At 40.2% G+C, this 18,678-nt stretch overlaps 1 protein-coding gene across 2 annotated transcripts; it reads right to left on the reverse strand.

Moving 5' to 3' along the window:
* Window positions 1-1,192: 1,192 nt before the first annotated feature.
* clcn7 (Cl-/H+ antiporter 7) lies at window positions 1,193-18,669 on the reverse strand. 2 transcript variants are annotated; one of them, XM_085157480.1, is made up of 25 exons: window positions 18,420-18,669; window positions 16,059-16,136; window positions 13,284-13,349; window positions 12,762-12,827; window positions 12,488-12,620; window positions 12,233-12,342; window positions 11,764-11,844; window positions 11,615-11,677; window positions 11,404-11,487; window positions 11,138-11,231; window positions 10,136-10,200; window positions 9,801-9,917; window positions 9,652-9,706; window positions 9,093-9,153; window positions 7,208-7,349; window positions 6,358-6,451; window positions 6,105-6,277; window positions 5,766-5,817; window positions 5,552-5,679; window positions 4,823-4,908; window positions 4,578-4,710; window positions 4,237-4,296; window positions 3,975-4,151; window positions 2,861-2,941; window positions 1,193-2,722 (listed from the first exon to the last, which is right to left on the reverse strand). In XM_085157480.1, the coding sequence occupies exons 1-25, from the start codon at window positions 18,531-18,533 to the stop codon at window positions 2,636-2,638; spliced, it is 2,400 nt and encodes a 799-aa protein (XP_085013606.1). In that variant the 5' UTR covers window positions 18,534-18,669; the 3' UTR covers window positions 1,193-2,635. The 2 variants fall into 2 exon arrangements, with proteins under 2 accessions (XP_085013606.1, XP_085013607.1); XM_085157481.1 differs by lacking the exon at window positions 16,059-16,136.
* Window positions 18,670-18,678: the final 9 nt, after the last annotated feature.

The following is an 18,678-nucleotide window of genomic DNA, read 5'->3' on the forward strand; positions in this document are numbered from 1 at the left end:
CTTTCTGCTTAAACAGGAATAAAACCCAGAGTGAGAGCATGTGTTACCACTGTGTGCAACTATGAGGAAAGTACTGTAAAAACATGAGTAACGCTGTGAAACTGAATGTAAGGCGACACCATTAAAGGAGGCTGATTTTAATAATTCACACACACATCTGCAGATAAATGACAGATACCTGCAGATCAGTGAGAAAACGCAGCAGAGAAACTGACTTTGGAGCGCAGCTGTGGGGTGGAGGAGCTGGAAGAACAGCTGCTGTTGTTGCCAATGGGATGTTGTTTACAGGCAACTGATACAGTAGATTGTGTGGAGAGATGGAGAAGGACAAAAATCCATAATACTGACACTTAGTCCAGCATTTCAAAGACTAATAATGATAAACAGCACAGAAACATGTAAACTAAACTGTTTTTCTTTCATTAGCCTGAAGGCTAAGGTTCAAGCACCTTTATCAATAAAAATCTAACGACAACTGTCTGAGTGTCTCACCTGTCCTTGGCTAGCTGTGCCTGGCTGACTGTACATGTGAGATGGCTGCATGGTGATTGGAGCAACTATACATGAACGTTGGTGCTCAGACAGAAGAGGAGCGGATCCCAGGAGGGTGTAGGTAACAGATCCTCTACTCTGCCTGCTGCTGGGTGAGGCAAGGCAGCTGGTCCAGCAGGGAAAGCAGGAGGAGGAGGTGGGGAAAAGGGAGTGGGAGGGTTGGATGTTTCCCCCAAAATATTAACAAACACATCTTCAAGAGTGCAAGGCAACCTTTCTGACTTTATTCTTTCCCAAATACGATCCAGCTCTTCCCTGATGTCCATTTTTGGGACAGAGGGTTTATGTGCTGCTGTTCTGTGTCTGGGATCCTGTGACAAACATTTGTAGACTGGGATGGACATCTTATATAATACAGAACTAAACTAAGGACTAGTATTTTGTGCAAACAGTTGACTAGTAATTACTCGTTCATGTCAGGTGGGTGGTAATTACTACAAGTCACTGCAGTGAAAGCACAGATGCCCAACAATGATTATTGGCAGTAATTATTAAATTGTATCTTTTGGGCCAATTAATTGAAGTTAAATAATTTCCGATGGCACACTGGTGTACTACTATGACACAGTAGTTGAAAACCACCGGTCTAAGGAGCTCGAAAAGAAAAGTGTCTGGACTCATTCTTAAATGTACAAAAGAGTTGTATGATAATAGTTAAAACTTTATTCATTCACAAAAAGGTTTATCCATAAAATAGAGCAACATTTGCATGTTTACATCTGGAAGGGTAAAAACAATAAAAGCCCAAAGAAATCGACAACACTGCTGACAAGTGTTAGAAATACAAACAGACACTATTACAATCAATAAGAAAAATGTGTTGTCAGGGTAGCAAAGAAGATATGTGGCACACTATTGTTTACATTCATACAGAGCTCCAATAGGGACACTCGTGGGAAGTCTTCAGTAGCAGGTCAAAGTGCAAACCTTCAGAGGTGGAAAAAGTACCTTTGAGTACCAATCTAAGTAGTACAATAAATAACAGCAGTCTTTCAGTGCAAAACTACACAAACACAGATATCATTGCAAACCTTCAGTGGTCGGTAGCTGTGCTTTAAACCAGCTCTTGAACACGACAACTCACAATCAGATTTTCTAAGCAAAACACTTCAAAGTATCCTGTAGCGCAGCAGCAGGAATATAAAACACCCGTCTCACACAATCTGAAGCAAGTTACCATCCTGTACACCTGCATTTCCAAAGCATCCAGCTACACCACCTCATGAAGGAACTAACATTTAACAGTTTATGAAAGTAGGGAGGCAGAATGGGACTAACAACAGTAGAAATGCACTAGGAAAATCCTTTGGGAGCTGATGGTTGGGGAGTGGATCCTCAGGGGTGATCCGATGCGTTCCATGGATTCTTGACTGGATTAAAAACTTGGAAGTTTGGAGGCTGGGTCAACACCTCGGGTTATTTATCATGCTGCTCATGAGTACTTTTTCCATGTAGTCGGGGTCTGTTACAATGAGGGAGCATGCTCAGTCTGCAACAGTGTTTTGGTAGGTGTCAAGATTACTTCCACATAAAACCCAGGACCCAAGGTTTCCCAGCATAACGCTGCTGAGATGAGTGATTCATCCATCACTGGTTTAAATGCTGTGGCTAACAACGCAAAATATTTTCCAAGTTAACAAAAATTAAACAGATTTGTTTAGAATATAAGCAAATTGATTTTCATTCTAACTGATCCAGTCCAACTTTATTTGGGGCCACAGATGTGTGTGTGTGTGTTGTGTGTTGTGTGTATGTAAAACTCTGTAAAAGTGTGTGAAAAACAACTAAACAACCAAAACGATTAAGAACAAACAATCATTTGTTGCCTCAGCACAAAAATCTGGTGAATTATTAAATAAAATACAGTTCCTGGAATTATCCTGGAAAAACTATTAATTGGAATCCTTTAGAAGAAAATGCCGTCATTCAGCGTTAACAGAGGGGCGGATGTTTTTTAGAATTATTCACAAAAAAAAAAAGAAAAAAAGAGAGAGATCTTTGGCCCTTGAAGGCTGCCAAACTGATGGTCAACAGCTTCTGAGGCAACATGTGGTCAGTCTATGGGCGTGTGTATGCGGGCACACTATGTCTGGGCAAGCTGCAGCTCCTCCAGCCCATGTTTGCCCAGATGATATCTGGCCAAGTCCTTCCTTGTCACCAGTCCAATCACCTGCAGGAGGTGACAAACCAAAGAAAAAAATAATAAAACTAATCAGGACAATCATCATAGCAAAATAAATGTGAAGTATGTGGGGAAATACAACCAAGCAAAAATCCTTTACACTGAAACATAAACACACCGTCTTACCCTGTTCACATCATCTGCCACCACCAGGTGTCTCAGTCCTAGTGCTCTGAACAGCTTAAACACACGAGGGAGTGATGTATCCTGCAGACAGAACACTTTGTTAAAGTTTGACTCAGGGCTGCTCAATTAATCGAATTTTAATCGAAATTACGATCTGGGCTTTCAACGATCATTAACAATGACTGAGCCGATTATTAGCACCTCCCTCGTGCTTTACTCTCGCGCTGCTCTGTGTGGCAAATCGAGCGCACCTCTCTGCGTTTCGAACACGCGTCGCAACAATTAAGAGGACCCGAGGGAAGCTCGGAAAGCTAAGCAGAAGTTATTTGGAGAGGAGAGTAGAGAATATCTTTGCATCCCAGCCACAAGTGCCTCATCAGAAAGGGTCTTCAGCACTGGTGGAATTGTTGTCAACTGCCTGCGTGCATCCCTGAAGCCTGATCATGTCAACAGGCTGGTGTTTTTGGCTAAAAACCTTTGAGAGGTTGCAGGAACCATGTTTTGTTGAGCCATTTTGAGATTGTATGGGACTTGAGCCTACTAGTTTTTATTTATTTCTTATAAAAGTTACTACTTTCAGTGTTTCATTTTATTTTTGTTCAAGCAGCAGCTTTAGTTGACATACCTCAATGTCAGTTTGATACAATTGTGCACTATGTGGCTACACAGCTTGCCTTGATGTTTGATTATTTGTATGCATAAATATTATGCAGTATTTTGAAGTTCACTAAACATAGATGTTTACATTTTTCATTTATTTTTTATATTGCAAACATTTGCACTGTTATCAGTATTTGCACACTATTTTATATTATTTTTTGACAATCTTTAAAGCCATTATTCAATACATTGTTATTGTTAAATAAATATCGTCAAATAATCGAGATATCAATTCCAGTGGAAATAATCGTGATTATCATTTTTGCCATAATCGAGCAGCCCTAGTTTGACTTCATTCAAACAAAACATCAAAAACAATCCTGAAAAGCATTTTAATGAAAGAATGAAAAGAAAACGAAACCCACAAATTTAACATTTTGCAGCAGCAGTCTCAACTTACAAGTCTAATCAAATTTGTTGGTGCTTGCACAACTGCAGTTACTGCATCTGTTACCTGTGGTACAGTGTAAGGTGTTGGATTCATAAACTCAGTGAGGTCCATCATGCATTCTCTCTCGTCCTGGGAGACGTGGATGCTTTGGATTGGGGGAAAGCGGGGGTAGGCGTCCCTGAAGTCTTTCAGCTGGAGCTTCCTCTGAGACAGCCGGGACCGGGCCAACTCCACAAACACCTGGCAGGAGAGAAGACGGTGCAAACTGGCCTAACTGCAATCAGGTTTTACAGGCTCTTGTATCAGATCTCAGATCAGCTGTTACCTTGTGTTTGAGAAGAACAATCAGCTGAGAGCGCAGGATGAGACCGCAGAGTTTTGCTGGCTGAGTGAAGAGGAAGGTGTTAATAATCTCTTACACTGCAGGGCAACATGTCTCACATTTTTCTCCTGCGTCAACTCCAATCTGCTCTTCAAGTACCTTATGTACTAAAAATTTCTTTGCTAAAGTGGTGCTAAATATTGACACAAAGAGACACAAAAACAACGCTTTCCACGGATTTGACTACAAACACCTTAACACGACCTTTTGTTAAGAAACAAAACCAACTACTTTAACACCTCAAACACAAACTTTCAACAGAAAAAAAACATTCAAACGGTTACCTCATCGCTATCCAAAACCTGCACGACAACAGGAAAGCCATTGTGATTTGTTGATGTGTTGCTAAGGACGTCCACGATTGTTCCCACCTTCTCTATCCTGTTGAAGCATGTGACTGGAGAACTCATCACCTCTCTGGACAGTGAGGAGGACAATGGTGATAAGAAGGTAAACAACAAGAGTACAAGTACTGATTAGAAAATAAAAGAAACAGTGAGAAAAACAAACACAAGTCCATCCATTCTACCTGGCAGTCAGCCAGTGGGAGGTGGCAGGAGCCTCCCAGTGCAGGAAGGGAACACTCTGCAGCTTGATGTGAATGTCGTATAAACCCTAAAGCAGGAAAATAAGAGTGGTTAGAGATGCTGTCTGTGCCTTACTTTCCTATCATAAACTGTACACAGTAGATCCAACTGCAATTACACCAGCAAGGACAACATCGTCAATTCAATCAGCAAGGTTTCTTGAAAGATTACACTGGTTGGACTCTACTCTCTAAGCCTGAGACTGAGGATTTGTGGAAGGCCTCAGTGAGGACTTCCAGGCCAACCAAACCCCCGGGTACAAATGAGTGGTGTAAGAACTGAGAAAAGAGGGGGGAGGGTTGGGCACGAAAATGAGAACAAAAAGCCTACAGTGCAGGAAGCCAATGTATAGGTATGGAACCAGAAGGTAAGTGGTCGTGACGTTCAGATAAATCTCCAATTATTCCAGCAGGTTAGGACAAAGTGTCTGCTGTCAGACAAACAAAATAAACTTTATTTTTTATCTCCTCTCAACAGAAAAGGAAAATATAGAGATTTACAAAAGACTAATGTATTAAATGAAATTGAAATTTACGCTAAATGCATTTACTAAGCACTTGCATTCAGATAAAATACAGTAGCATTTATTATGCTGGGATCTGATCACCCTACACTGGACTAACTTCAGCAGTGTGGAGTCAGGAGTAGGTTGTGTCTGTGACTTCACTCACCTCCTCAAAGTAGTCTCCCACTATTTTGGCAATCATGAGAACGAGCATGATGGGAAGGCCGTACGTGACGTTTCCAGTTGCCTCCACCATGATGACAGTCAAACTGAGAGTCATTCTTACAATGCCACCTGCAGAGAGGAGGAAGTATGCAGCACATTGTAGAACAAATTTAAATATTTACAACAATATACATAAAATTGTGACAGTTACTCACCTAACTGTGCTGCAGCTCCAATCAAAGCATATTTACCAGGATCAGCCCAAATCTATGAAAATACATGGAGCAAAGTCTTTAACACACGTTATCTGGCATATTAGCTTAATGTAACAGTAATCTAGACAAATTAATTAATAAAAATATGCATTTAACATGTTTCAGATAACACCTATTTCCCTATCCTATATTTTTAATAACACAATAATCTTCTTCTTCCACTGCTTTGGTAATACTGTCCATGATACCGGTCATGTTAACTTGTTGGGTCAGCTTCATTAAATGTAGCTAGTTTTCAAAATGGGAACTAAAACAAATGTCACTGTGAGGAGCACCAACCGGGCTAGTGGGAGTGAAAGAGGCAAGCAGTATCCCACACAGCCTCCCCCAAGCTGCTCCTATTAGAAGAGACGGGATGAAGACACCAGCAGACACTGCCAGGCCGTATGTCCAACACGCCAGGAAGAAATAGGTCAGAGTAAACAAACCCAGCGTCAGAGGGTTGTAACTTCCTTTAAAACACAAACAAAGAAAGTAATTAGTGAGAGTGTAATGGTTTAAACAAAGTCACTACAATAGTGCACCATCTTACCCGGCTGATTGTGGAAGAGACTACGAACGCTTCTCTCAGGAGTGTTAAAAAATGCTGTAGCCATGGAATTATACTCGCCATCTGCACAAAACAACTAAACAGAGACAGAAAAATGATGCATGGCACAAAATACTCAAGAGCCACAAAATGCAGGGCTTTAGACAGAAACAGATGAACAAAAAACTGCTTATCACGTCTGATTTTATTAGGAATCGGTTGTCCACAGTGCCTAAATGCAAACACGATGTCACAATTTTGCTACCCAATCAGAAGTGAAAAGAAAAATCTATAAAAGCATAAACTATTATAACATTTAAATCTAGTATTGCTTCCATCATCTGAGCTTATAATCTACAGCTAGTCTTAGTCACAGTAGTGCACTGAACCAAAACTGTTCTCGGACATTCTGTTTTCTAATTAGCAGCAAACATGGGAATGATTGAATATAAAAGAGACATCTGAATGTCTCAACCAATTTTCATGGTAATACATAAATTCTTAAAATGTTGCACTCTATGAGAGAAACATCCTGCATCCCCTTAGATCCCTTTAAAGTACCGTTTTTACGCCATGCTGGTAAACTTTATTGAAATGAAACTTTACTGTGAGGTTAAAAAGTAGGAAGTGCCAAGGATCATTATGAGCAGGGTCCTCTACAAATCTGCACGTGCTGGTCTGAATTTGCTTTGTCACACATTTCACCATCTCCCCGTCCATCTTAAAACTCTAATCCTGCCCGGCTCTGCTGTAACACTGTGACCCATATTTAGCGTTATTATGCATCATCATCTAAATCGAAAAAAGCAGCGAGAGAGTGTTTTCAGTCAAGTGGAAACAAATTTGGGTGTACCTGCAGTGGGTACTCCTCATTGTGCTCGGGCCCCAGAGGCTGACAGTCGTTGGAAAAATAAATCATGGTGAATGACACTGCTGCAGTCACAGCAGCCACCAACAAGGCCTCCATCACTTGCAAACATGGGCGATGCACATACCTAACACAGACACATTAAATGTAGACATTTTCATGTACAATGCCACGCCCTAATCTGCTCTGGGCTAAAATGCTGACACATTGCTGATCTCTCAGTCTGGACTTTCCCAAATGAAAAAAAAGCAGCTCTTAGTCCAATAACAACAGGTAAGAGGGAAACAAAGCTTCTTTGACTTTGTGAAAACAGGTGAGAGACTTTGTGTCTCTTCAGGCCAAGTGACTGGAAATGTCAAGTGTAATTACTGCTCAGAAATGTGACAGAAATACAGACTTCCTTAGACTCAGACCAGAGGAGTTATTTTTAGAAACAAGACCGCCCAGCCAGGCAAATATTTTATTTTCAAGTTTATCTTTAAAGAAATATTAAATATAAACTTTGTTTTGTTTTCAGACTGCTTCAATTAAGTCTTTCTTTTTTGTTTGTTTTTTAAAAGGCTCCATTAGGCTTATTTGGAGGGTTAAGAGTTGCATATCAAAATTTTCCTCATTAATCTTATACTGGGCCTGTGCAGCACCTCAGTGCACTCACAGCCTCGAAACAAGCCATTAAGCAGTTTTAGCTCCTCACCACAAGTCATCTCTCGTCTTACTGGTTACTCTTGCACACAGAAGGAACAGCAGGTAGGTCGGGTTTCTGTGCTTACAGACAGAGCCGTGTGACTGACGTGACCAAATCGGGCATGCCTCCTCTCTCCCTTTCTCTTAATACAGACTTTCCACCGTGGAAAGAGTATAAAAAGGGCAGACATGAAATCAAATCCTCAGACCACCTGTTTCCCATTTCCTGTCAATTAATATTGTAAATAAACTGACACTCATTTATTAAAAATCTGGTTATTAGTGACTAATTTATAGCCATTGTGCCAAATTTGATTCCTCAACTGATCAAGGAGTAGTTGGAAGACAGATAAATACACACACACACACACACACACACACACACACACACACACACATATATATTAGGGGTGAAACAATACTCGTATCGATATTGAACCGTTCGATACAGTGCTTTCGGTTCAGTACGCATATGTATCGAACAATACAAAATTTTTAATTTATTTTATCAACTTTTCTTCTGACGATGCTGTCTGTTTTGAGCGCTCAGTGGATCTGCGCTCGACAGTGCAGCCTAGGCGGGGTAGTCGAACGCAGATTCACTGAGCGCAGGGCAAGCTAGCGAGACAGAAGCTAAGCTCGTTGCAACATGGCAAATTGAGTTAAAATATATATTTATAATTTTAATAAATGACAAATTAAAAAGGCATGAACATTTTTTTGTATCGAAAAAATATCGAACCGTGACACCAAAGTATGGAACCGAACCGTGAATTTTGTGTATCGTTACACCCCTAATATATATATATTGTGTGTATTATATTAAGATCTGAGTACATTTATATCAGCCAGCTCCAGAACAGGAAGCCAGGAACACTTCTTAGTACGAGTCGTCTCCCACATTAGTCAGCCTCCCGGTGATCGTACCTGTTCTTATACTGAGGCTATTTTTATACATGTCAATCACAAACTTCTGAGAATCCATTTTAAGGCTTCTCGTAAAAAAACCTCATCTCGCACCCCACCCTGTCTGTGTCAACCAACAACATTTTCATGCTCTCCATGTGATGTTTTTGTTGGCACAATGCACACACATGCTCTTCTTTATTCACCTTTGCTGAAATATTTCCTTTCTGAGTTAATGACAGTTTGGTTTGCATTTGCTTGAGTCCTATCTAAACTTTACCTGATCCTGAAGATAGTCAGCCAGTAGTTGAGTGCATTAAAGAGCGCTCCCAACAACCCACCTGCACAGGACAGGAACAGAAACAAATTAATGGAATGAATAAACAGGAGCGATAGTGTAAGTTAAATAGAACAGTGGTATTGTCATCAGTCTGAGAAACGTTTAGAAGTGACGCCCACTGGGTGCAGGACTGACGATCGATTTGCAATATGCAACTCTCAGGAAAAGAAGAAGAAAAGAAAAATATTGATCAAAGAAACTGACAAGGTTGGATGCAAATGAGTGTGACTGATGAGTTAATGTGGAACTGGTAAAGAATTAGACGATGATTCTCATTCCTATTCAGTGTTTGGGGTCTCTGATTATGCAGTGAACTATTCCTGAGCAGCTCATGTTATGTGTTGGGGGTCACTGTGCTTCTAGGGAAGATTAGTGGCAGGAAATGCCACCTCTGGCCATCATTGGTTTTAGGTTGTAGCTGATAGTGTATACCAAAATGGACCACATGAAGAATTGTGCATATTTGTAGAAATTAAAAAACAAAACAAAAAAACTTTACCTAAAGCTCCCATACACATAAACAAAGGAATCTCGTAGTAGTAATAGGCCACACTCTGAAAAGAGACAAAAGTCAGTGCTTTTACATTGACCACAAAAATTAATTAACCTCAAAAAGCACACTGTTTGTGTTTAATGTAAGTCTCTTACATCACTTTCAAAGCGTCCAAAGTTAATGAGACCTGGATTGGAAAGGTCTCCTGGTTTGCCATGATAGATACTGAGGAAGAAGTTCAGCGTGAAGGTGGAGATCATGGAGGCAAAGAACTGCAGAGGAGGAGGGCAAACATTTAGGAGATGTAGGAAATACTAAAACTTATCCACTTGTGTTTTAATCAATCTTTTAGACAACTTTTTAATTTTGTTGTTTAAGCGACAATGACAGTAAAGATATTCAGTTCAATTTATTAGACTTCTGGATGAAATGCTGTTGATTCAACATATTGTGCTCACTAATAGGGGTTAATGCTCATTTCATGACTTACTATCCTCCATGTGAGCATCTGGTTCCAGAAAGAAGCTCCCTCCTCTAGAGAGAACAAAACTCCGCCTGTCGACCACAGAAAGAGAGTTTAAAAACCAGAATGGCATTACATGTTTACATATTCATTTTGTTTGTTTTTTCCTTTAGACTGAAAATGTGACTTGGAGAAGTGACAAAACACACTTGTGTGCAGACCAAAACAACCACACAGAGACCCTTTGGAGGAGGTAGTGTCTGTTTGTTTATGGTGTGAACATGATCCAACCCCAATCCAAGCCAACTACCAGGTGTATGTTAAAGTTTGAGCTTAAAAATGTCCCGTTGCCCCGTGTGCTTTGTATTCTCAACACAAGAAGGTGCTAAAGATGTGCAAACGTCTGTACGGTTAACGGCTAGCTGTTAAGTAAACATAAATTACTGGTTTTCTCACACAGCACCTTCTTCCTGTATTTAATTTTTATTAACCCTGCCACAGACACATCTGGCAAATGAGTGGACTGAACATTCTCGTGTGGTTTCTAGTGACACATTTCGGTTCACTTGGATTTTTCTGTGTGAAAACAAACCAAACAACAGGGTTAATCTACAAATTTTTACTCAGCTGATTCGGACCAGAGTAAACAAACTACAGGTGTGATAACACCCTTAAACTAATCCAGAGTTAGCAAGCGTGATCACAACAGCACTCTTCACATGATAACAACAGTCTACAGAGTGAGGCATGGTTTGTTTTAACTCTTGTGAGAAACAGTTCTGCAAAAACAAAGCCTCAACATGCACACAGCAGCTTTATAATCACAGCACGCAGTTATCAACAGACTAATAAGAGTATGTCAGAGGGTTTCTGTAGATCCCAGTGCATCAAATTTAAGACTTCTAAAGATCTTGTTATGCAAAATATTATTTTTTGTTTGCTTTTAGTGTGGGCATATATAATCATACTATTGTAGAGCTTAAAACATCTAAACTTCACACACAGCAAAAGCAGATTATGTGTTTTTACCAACTGGTGCCCCAAAAGCGGCAGAAACTCCAGCAGCAGCTCCAGCAGAAACAAAGTCCCTCTTTTCTGTGTCTCTCCGGAAGTATTCAAACATCTACACAAACACACATATATTTCATATTATTAACCACTCCCATTGTCAAACACACACAAACTTTGTATATTATGATATATGGAGTTTGTCACAATGTCAATCGATGTGACACACTAAATATATACTGTGACCCACAAGCATGTTAGTGTTCAGGATCTCAACACACGCTTACCTTCAAGTCCCGTTTTAAGGAGGTGCTTCTGCCCTGTGAGACTCCCGCAGCTACAACAGCACCAGAGTGAATCATGGGACCTTCCTGATGATCGTGGGCAAACAAGAGGACAGCTTTAAAAGCATTTTTTTTAAAAATGTGTTTCAAATGTGTTCAGAACACAGTTTAAGTGTATGTTTACAAAAAGATGAAGGATTTTGATATGGTTTACCTTTCCAACAGCAAGACCGCCAGCTACTGAACATATAACGCCAAACACTTTCACCACCAGCGTCTACGAAGAACAACGGGACATAAAGATGTAAACGTGGATCTAATGTATCCATTATTCTAAGTTACTGGTATTTTACGTGGCCGTACCTTGAGCCGTACCACCCTGGGAATCTTGACTCCATTTAGGTAACATTTTATCTGAGGAATACCACTTCCAGCTGCTATTGGCTACAAGAGAAAGAACAGGAAAAGATACATGTGAAGATTCGTGGTACACACAGTGCCTCATCACATGCTAATAAACCGCAAAAACAGAAACACATTTAGCTTAAATTACCAGTATTTCAAAGAAGGACTCAGACATTGACAGACATGCTATTACTAACCAAAAATCTTCACTTCCACAACGATTTGAATTGTTTGTAGCTAAGGAATATGTAACAGAGCAACAAAAAAGGGGAAAAAAAGCAAAAGCTTTTATGTCACACTTCTCCAAAACCCATTCTTGCACTTGAGGAATGTTATTATTAAACCACACAAATGGGGAAGAAGTGGTTCCAATTCAAAATTTAGGCTAATCAGAAAAGGTCAAGAATATTTTTGCTTTCAGTCTTACCTCAAAAAATGCAACCATGACGCCCCCCACCAGGACGAAGGCACAGTTGAGAACGGCCCAGAGGATGAGAGAAATAGACAGCCCACCCACCTCTGTAAACTTTTCAATGTCTGTGAAGGCTCAGAGTCAAGGAAGTGTCCTTTTTTTCCTGAAATCACTTGAGTGATTTGGTGAAAAATTAAAGTTCCTTAAGCCTTGCATATTTACCTGGTACTAAAAAATAGGACTAAAAAGCTGTACAAGTCTAAAGGATACTCTCTTTAATAACTTGATATTTGCACCCAGCCAGTTTCTCCACCATAATGTCTATAAAACAAGCGATGAGACCCGTTAGAATGCCAATCAGACCGCAGATTACCCAACGACTGATCTCCAGACAGCGGAAACCCTAAAAACACAAGATGAGAAGACAAGAAGTGATGCAGGATAAAGCAGCCAGACACAAGACTCGAGACAGAAAGAAAATAATGGAGTTTATACAGATCCCAGGCAAGCTACCATTTCTGCAAAAGATTCCTGCACCACTCACCATGTGACTCATTCTTCTCTCCTCTTCAAGAAAGAGCTGGTTTTCAATGTTGTCATAATCCAGACTCTACAATGAAACAGACAGATGAATACATTTAATTTCATCAAATACATCTGCAAAAAACAAACAACAACAACACAAAAGCTCTTCCTGCTAGGTTCAATTGTATCTAATAATAATCTATTTAAAGAAACTGACATCCAAAAATCTGACCAATTTTTGTGTGCATTTTTTAGATGTATATACAAATTTTCAAAGACAATACAAAGCATATCTCCTCAAGTACTGACAGTTCCACTCTGCTTAAGAACATTATAAACAGTTGCATCTTTATAGCTGGCTCAGTCTTTAGTTTCTTCCTTTATTTGCTAGAACTTGGCGTTACCACTGTAAGATGGCAAAAAAGGACATTTCCACTTCCTGTGAATACAGGCTTAAAAACACCCAAGTAACCAAGTGTAATCCAGCTTATTCAAGACTTATCTGAAACACAGGATTCTGATTGGTTAACAGCAGTTTTACCTCATATTTAAGTGACAGCAGCTTCTCATTGTGTGGGATCTCTTTCGGTCGGCCCCTAATAGGGTCCTGCAGGGGGCGAGGGAAAAAAAGCATTAACACATCACCTCTGACCTCAGTTATATGGCTGGAAACTATTTTCCTGCCATTAAAATATTTTACATACAGCAGCAGGGAGTGGAACAATGAATCACAAGCATCAGATGCATTTTTTCTTACTCAGAAGAAAATTAGGGGACAGGTTTGACAATCAAAAGTTAATCACATAGCTGTACAAGTCTTTGAATTTCCTCTTCAACAACTCAATCGCAGCCAGTTTCTCCAGAAAGTCTACATCATAGCTGTAACCACAAACCCCTCTGAAACACTACAGTGTAACCTACGCCATAACCACACGTGCTTCTCTAGAAATGAAGCTACAACAATAACAATAATTGTAGCATCAATCATAATCTTAGCATCAATACAAGGAATCACAGATGACAGTAAATTCCTGGTGGATGAATTGCTGAAACTATTTGAATGGATGTGAAGGAATGTTCAAAGAAGTGTTAAAACTTAAGGGACAAATATGTTGTTGTTTTTTTTAAATGACCACAGTAAAAAAGAAATTTAAAATTGGGACACAACCACAAGGTAATTTATACACATATTGTGCACTAGCACAAGCATCAATGCCAGCAATGGTGGAGGCCACTTATGTAGGTTCTGTAGGCTCTGGACCTCTTTAAGTTTCTTGAAGACATTTCTATTGATCACATGATAGCTGGGAGTCTCCATCATTACTTAAAAGTCGAGTCGCTTTTTTTTTTCCAAGCTCCTTAGATTACCATGACCTGGATTAGGGCTGGGCCATATCATACCGTTCACGGTAATACCGGTGTAATGTCGGGCAATGATAAGAAAATGAAATATCACGATAGAATATGGGTAAAACGCGCATGCACAGTGCCTTTGTTTTCATACGCACATGGCGGAAAAAGCGTGCCGGCGACAGAGAATGAGAAGGGCGAAAGCGGATTGTTGAATGAAACGGATGAACCAGAACTGGTTTGTAAAAATGCTGCAACTTCAGTGGTGATGAACTGGTTTAGCTTTCGTCCGTCAGATACACAACAAAGCACTATTTTTGGTAGAGCATGCTAGCGGGCCGTCGTTATTACCGTGTTTTTTTTTAAAATACAGCACACTTAAAATCAATCCTTCGTTTTTCTGAAAATCGACAGTGCCCCTTATAATCCCGTGTGCCTTATGTATGAATTCTGGTTGTGTTTACTGACCTCAAAACAATTTTATGTGGTACATGGCGCTCGAAAATCTGTCAAATGTTTTAGTACAACTTTGCTAAGCTACGAACCCGCACCGCTTGATGGATTGTCAGAGCGTTGCGGCTATCGTAGGCAGGAGCCTCGCGGAGTGATACGTACTGTGCTTCAGCATAGTATTACAGTATTGTGTGTGTATAACCTCTTTTTAAGTTTTGTGGATATTATACATGGTTATGCTGAGGATATGTCGGCCAATTTCCACTGGAAATGCCTTTTGGTTAAACTGTCAGCAAGGAATTTGCACTGTTACATTTTTATATAACTTTAATGCACATAAAAAACAGCTGCTCGTTTAATTGAAAATACCTTGATGATTTTTTTTTTTTTGTTGCACGAATAAAGTTGTGGAGTTGTAAAGTATCTTGTCTAGTGTCAATTATATCGTAAGTTATATCGTTATCGCAAATTTTCAAATCTATATCGAGATAAATATTTTTGGTCATATTGCCCTGCTCTAACCTGGATGACTGAGAACCTACTTAGATGGGGTTTTTTTTGGGATATTCAGTGACCTCCACTGTCACTCCCTTCCCTATTCCAGCCCACTTGTTAGCTAATCAAACTCAGCAAACGCATACATCATCCGCTTCCCGCAGCAAGACGACAGAATCTTGTGAGGCTACACAAGAGCACATCTGCGATGGGTGAAAACCCCTCTCCCTGTCCAAATATAAACACGTAGGCAGACGGACACATTTGCAGCACCATAAATTACACTTTAGCTTGCCATCCATCTGTGCAGCATGCAACTAAGTAAAGAAATTACTTTCACAGAGCTGCAAACAAGCTGGAAATAACATTTTGTTTATCATACTCAAGCAAATCACAAGCCTGAAATCATATTCCAGCCAGTCAGCCAATGAAAACATAACTGAATCAGATGGTTTGTGTGAAGAAGCAGAACAGATGGGTCATCCTGTCGCGCTAACGGAGCCTCAAGTATCAGTATGTGGTCCTGTGTGTCAGAATGTATGTATAAGGATTTCTTGTTCTGGTTTAAGTATCCTAAGCCTGGAAAGAAGTAGTTAAGTAAAATGTAATGAATGAATGTAATGAACATATATTCAAATGCATGGACTTGATCAATTTGCCATTTGCAGTGCCTCACAGTGGAAACCAGCAGACAGTTTCCAATCACGTGCCCCTAGTGAGTCAAGCATCACTGGACTATTCTGGCTGGTGAGCGACTAATTTCAGTGTCAGTTTTCCCAAATCATTCAGAGGGAAGCAGCTCAGTGTCAACCTTCAACTTTATCTCAGCCAAGGCATTGGCAAATAAACAAATATGAGCATGTGGCTGAATCGCATTAGTTACAACTGCAGTGATTTGGTGGGGAATGCTGGGAAAGATTATCGTGGTCTAAGAGGCTAAAACAAGAACTGCTAATAAAGGGAAATAGAAGAGAAAAAGACAAAGAGAGAGCAGAGATGTTGGGAGCTCAAACTTTACCTCTTCTGATGTTATATCATCTTCCAAATCCACCGTGCTGAATCTGCCTATCCGAAATACACTGCCTGATCCGGACAGCTAAAGACATCACAGACAGCAACATAAATATATGAGTATGGCCATGTGTAGCACTTTTCAGGGTGATATGTTACATTGTTAACTGCTGGTATCCATTTAAGAAACTAACACAAGAGTCTTCTCTCCTCTACTTGGAGACTAAAGTCTATTTTTGGACATCTTTTGATGTTGGACTCATATGAAAGGTTATACATGTTGGGTAAGATTTTTAAGAGTAAGAAACGCTATATTGACTATGTGCACGTTAGCATATGCTACTTCCGGTGCGGAAACTCCTGTGGGGAGCTTTGTTTCCGGTGTCCTATTCGCGCCCTGTTTATGGTCCAAAACAAGTTAAGCAAATAAATAAATAAAGCGGCGATTTACATTTCTATAGATGTCTCGGGCATTTACCCAATATATCTGTAAATGATATTCATCGACTTGTTGATATTTTTCCCCCACGCCTCAGGGGAAAAGAGAAAATGGATTCAAATGTTATATTTCACAGCTGTCCCTCGTTTATCGCGGGTGTTACGTTCTAAAAATAACCAGTGATAGGTGAAATCAAGTAGCCAATTTTATTTTTTGACGGTGCAAAACGTTTCGTGTACATCGTGGACATACAGTACTGCACTTCAGAGTCACACTGCTAGCCATGATGCAGCGATTCTGTACTGTACAGGAGAGACGGAGGAGATCGTCTGCAGCGATCAGGACGCAGGACGTAAAAAAGCATGCAAACTTGCACTAAAAAATCTGCGAAACAGCGAGGTGAAAGGTGAACCGCGTTATAGCGAGGGACCGCTGTAATTTTGAAGGTAAGTCACAACATACCCTTCGTAAATACTAATGTATAGAAACCGTTACCAGCAATCATTAATTTTTTGTGTGGCTTTTTTTCACGGTTTGTTAACATGCTGTGTAGGTGTGTACTTGACTAGCTGATATCGACATAACGGGGAAAACATCTGGTTTGACTATTGTTCACCTGTAGTTTGAATGCTGAACATTTGCCTGTTTAAATCATAAGACCAGTCACTATACAGAGATGTGCTTCTGAATGTGGACGATGTGTCTTCTGCTGCAGTGATGCAGTTCTGCTTGTGTTTAGTGATGTAAACAACTGATCGATCTAAACTCTTTAAACGTCAAAATTGATCAATAGATTTTTATGACACAACAGTGGTGAGTGTTCCCACCTTCTCCTCTTTGTAACTTAACGCGATCGTTCCGTTTTCGAGTTTTGGACATCAATTTTGGAGTATATCTTCGCAGTAGCGATTGACCGCAAAGTAAAGCTACCGGAAATGTACAACCCCACATCCGGTCTCAAACCAGGAAGTTAGCATTTTCTCGTGCACAGGGTCAATTGCTCCCTTTATTGAAGAAATATTTGACTTCAAAACAAAGAAAAAATCTACAACAGAAAATGCAGACAAAAAGCATGTTCTTTTCCATACCTGTACATTTTCTGATGCAAATGAGAAAACATCCGTTTTTGGATGTGCATATTTGGAAGGGGATTAACGTGAGAGTCTACTTTCATGTTGGCTAATGCCACACAGGCAGAAACGGTAACAGTAAAAAAGGAAGTTGGATTTCCCAGAATATTTCAATATTACTCTGACAGGCAGACGTCTGCAGGTCTTGTAACTGGATCGTGCTGGGATAATCACACTTCCTAAAGCAGTCACATTACAGTCTACCTGTAGCCCAGGTAATCCAATTTGTCCCCATCGCCATCAGGATGTTTTCCAGCGCCAAACAGGTTAGGAAATAATGGAAGTATCAGCGAATAACTAGCTATAATCTCATTATTTTCCAGGAGGACTGAAACAAATTATGAGCATCATGTACTTAATTTGAATAGGCCTAATTCTATTACTTTCGCCCTCTAAACCCAGTCACAAACAAAACTTGTGGTTGCATTTACCATCCAGAATTGCAAACCAAAACACACCACAATGTTTGGTGGTTTTCTCTTGTTTTGATGTGTACTCGCCGTCTTCGTGAATTCTTGCACACTTCCATCCTCAATTCATTTGACTTTATGCTCACATGCACTCTGGGTCAAGTCATGTTGCTGCTATATGAGTAACAGTCACCAGACATCAACAACACCTCAGTAAAAACTGTGTGCGCGGCCGTGCATTAAAATGATTAAAAGCATTCATAGCCCATGCACGATTTATAAACATGAGTCAACATAAGCCTAGGATAGCTAATAAAACATGACACAGCATCTTCTTTGGGAAGCAGCGGAGGTAATAGCTGTTAAGGTAAATTAGCCACCATGCTAACCTGTCTGGAAGATTTCGGTATCTCGGTGCCGTTGAGTAACGGTGTCCCCTCCCCGGTCAAACCGGAGTCGTCGCCCCGGCTGGACCACGACACTTTCTTGGTGATATTAGCCATGGTGGCTCCCCGCTAATTCGCCGAGCTGTCGATAGTTCGCTTCATTAACTTCAGCCGTCGTTGCCTAACAACTGTTATTGTCTCTCAACTCCCCATGATCATTCCTGCAACTCGTGACGCTTTGTAAGGTTCGCGTGCAGGGTCA

This window comes from Neolamprologus multifasciatus, chromosome 4, assembly GCF_963576455.1.
Source record: "Neolamprologus multifasciatus chromosome 4, fNeoMul1.2, whole genome shotgun sequence".
NCBI lineage: Eukaryota > Metazoa > Chordata > Actinopteri > Cichliformes > Cichlidae > Neolamprologus > Neolamprologus multifasciatus.

Bases quoted from the DNA above. Each gene is read 5' to 3' on its own strand.
- clcn7 (XM_085157480.1), bottom strand. From the start codon at position 18,533: ATGGCTAATATCACCAAGAAAGTGTCGTGGTCCAGCCGGGGCGACGAC. The intron at 12,828-13,283 runs GTAAAACTGCTG...GTTTCATTGTAG, and splicing joins TGCTGTCACTTAAATATGAG to AGTCTGGATTATGACAACAT. The intron at 9,918-10,135 runs GTAAGTCATGAA...CCTCCTCTGCAG, and splicing joins AGATGCTCACATGGAGGATA to TTCTTTGCCTCCATGATCTC.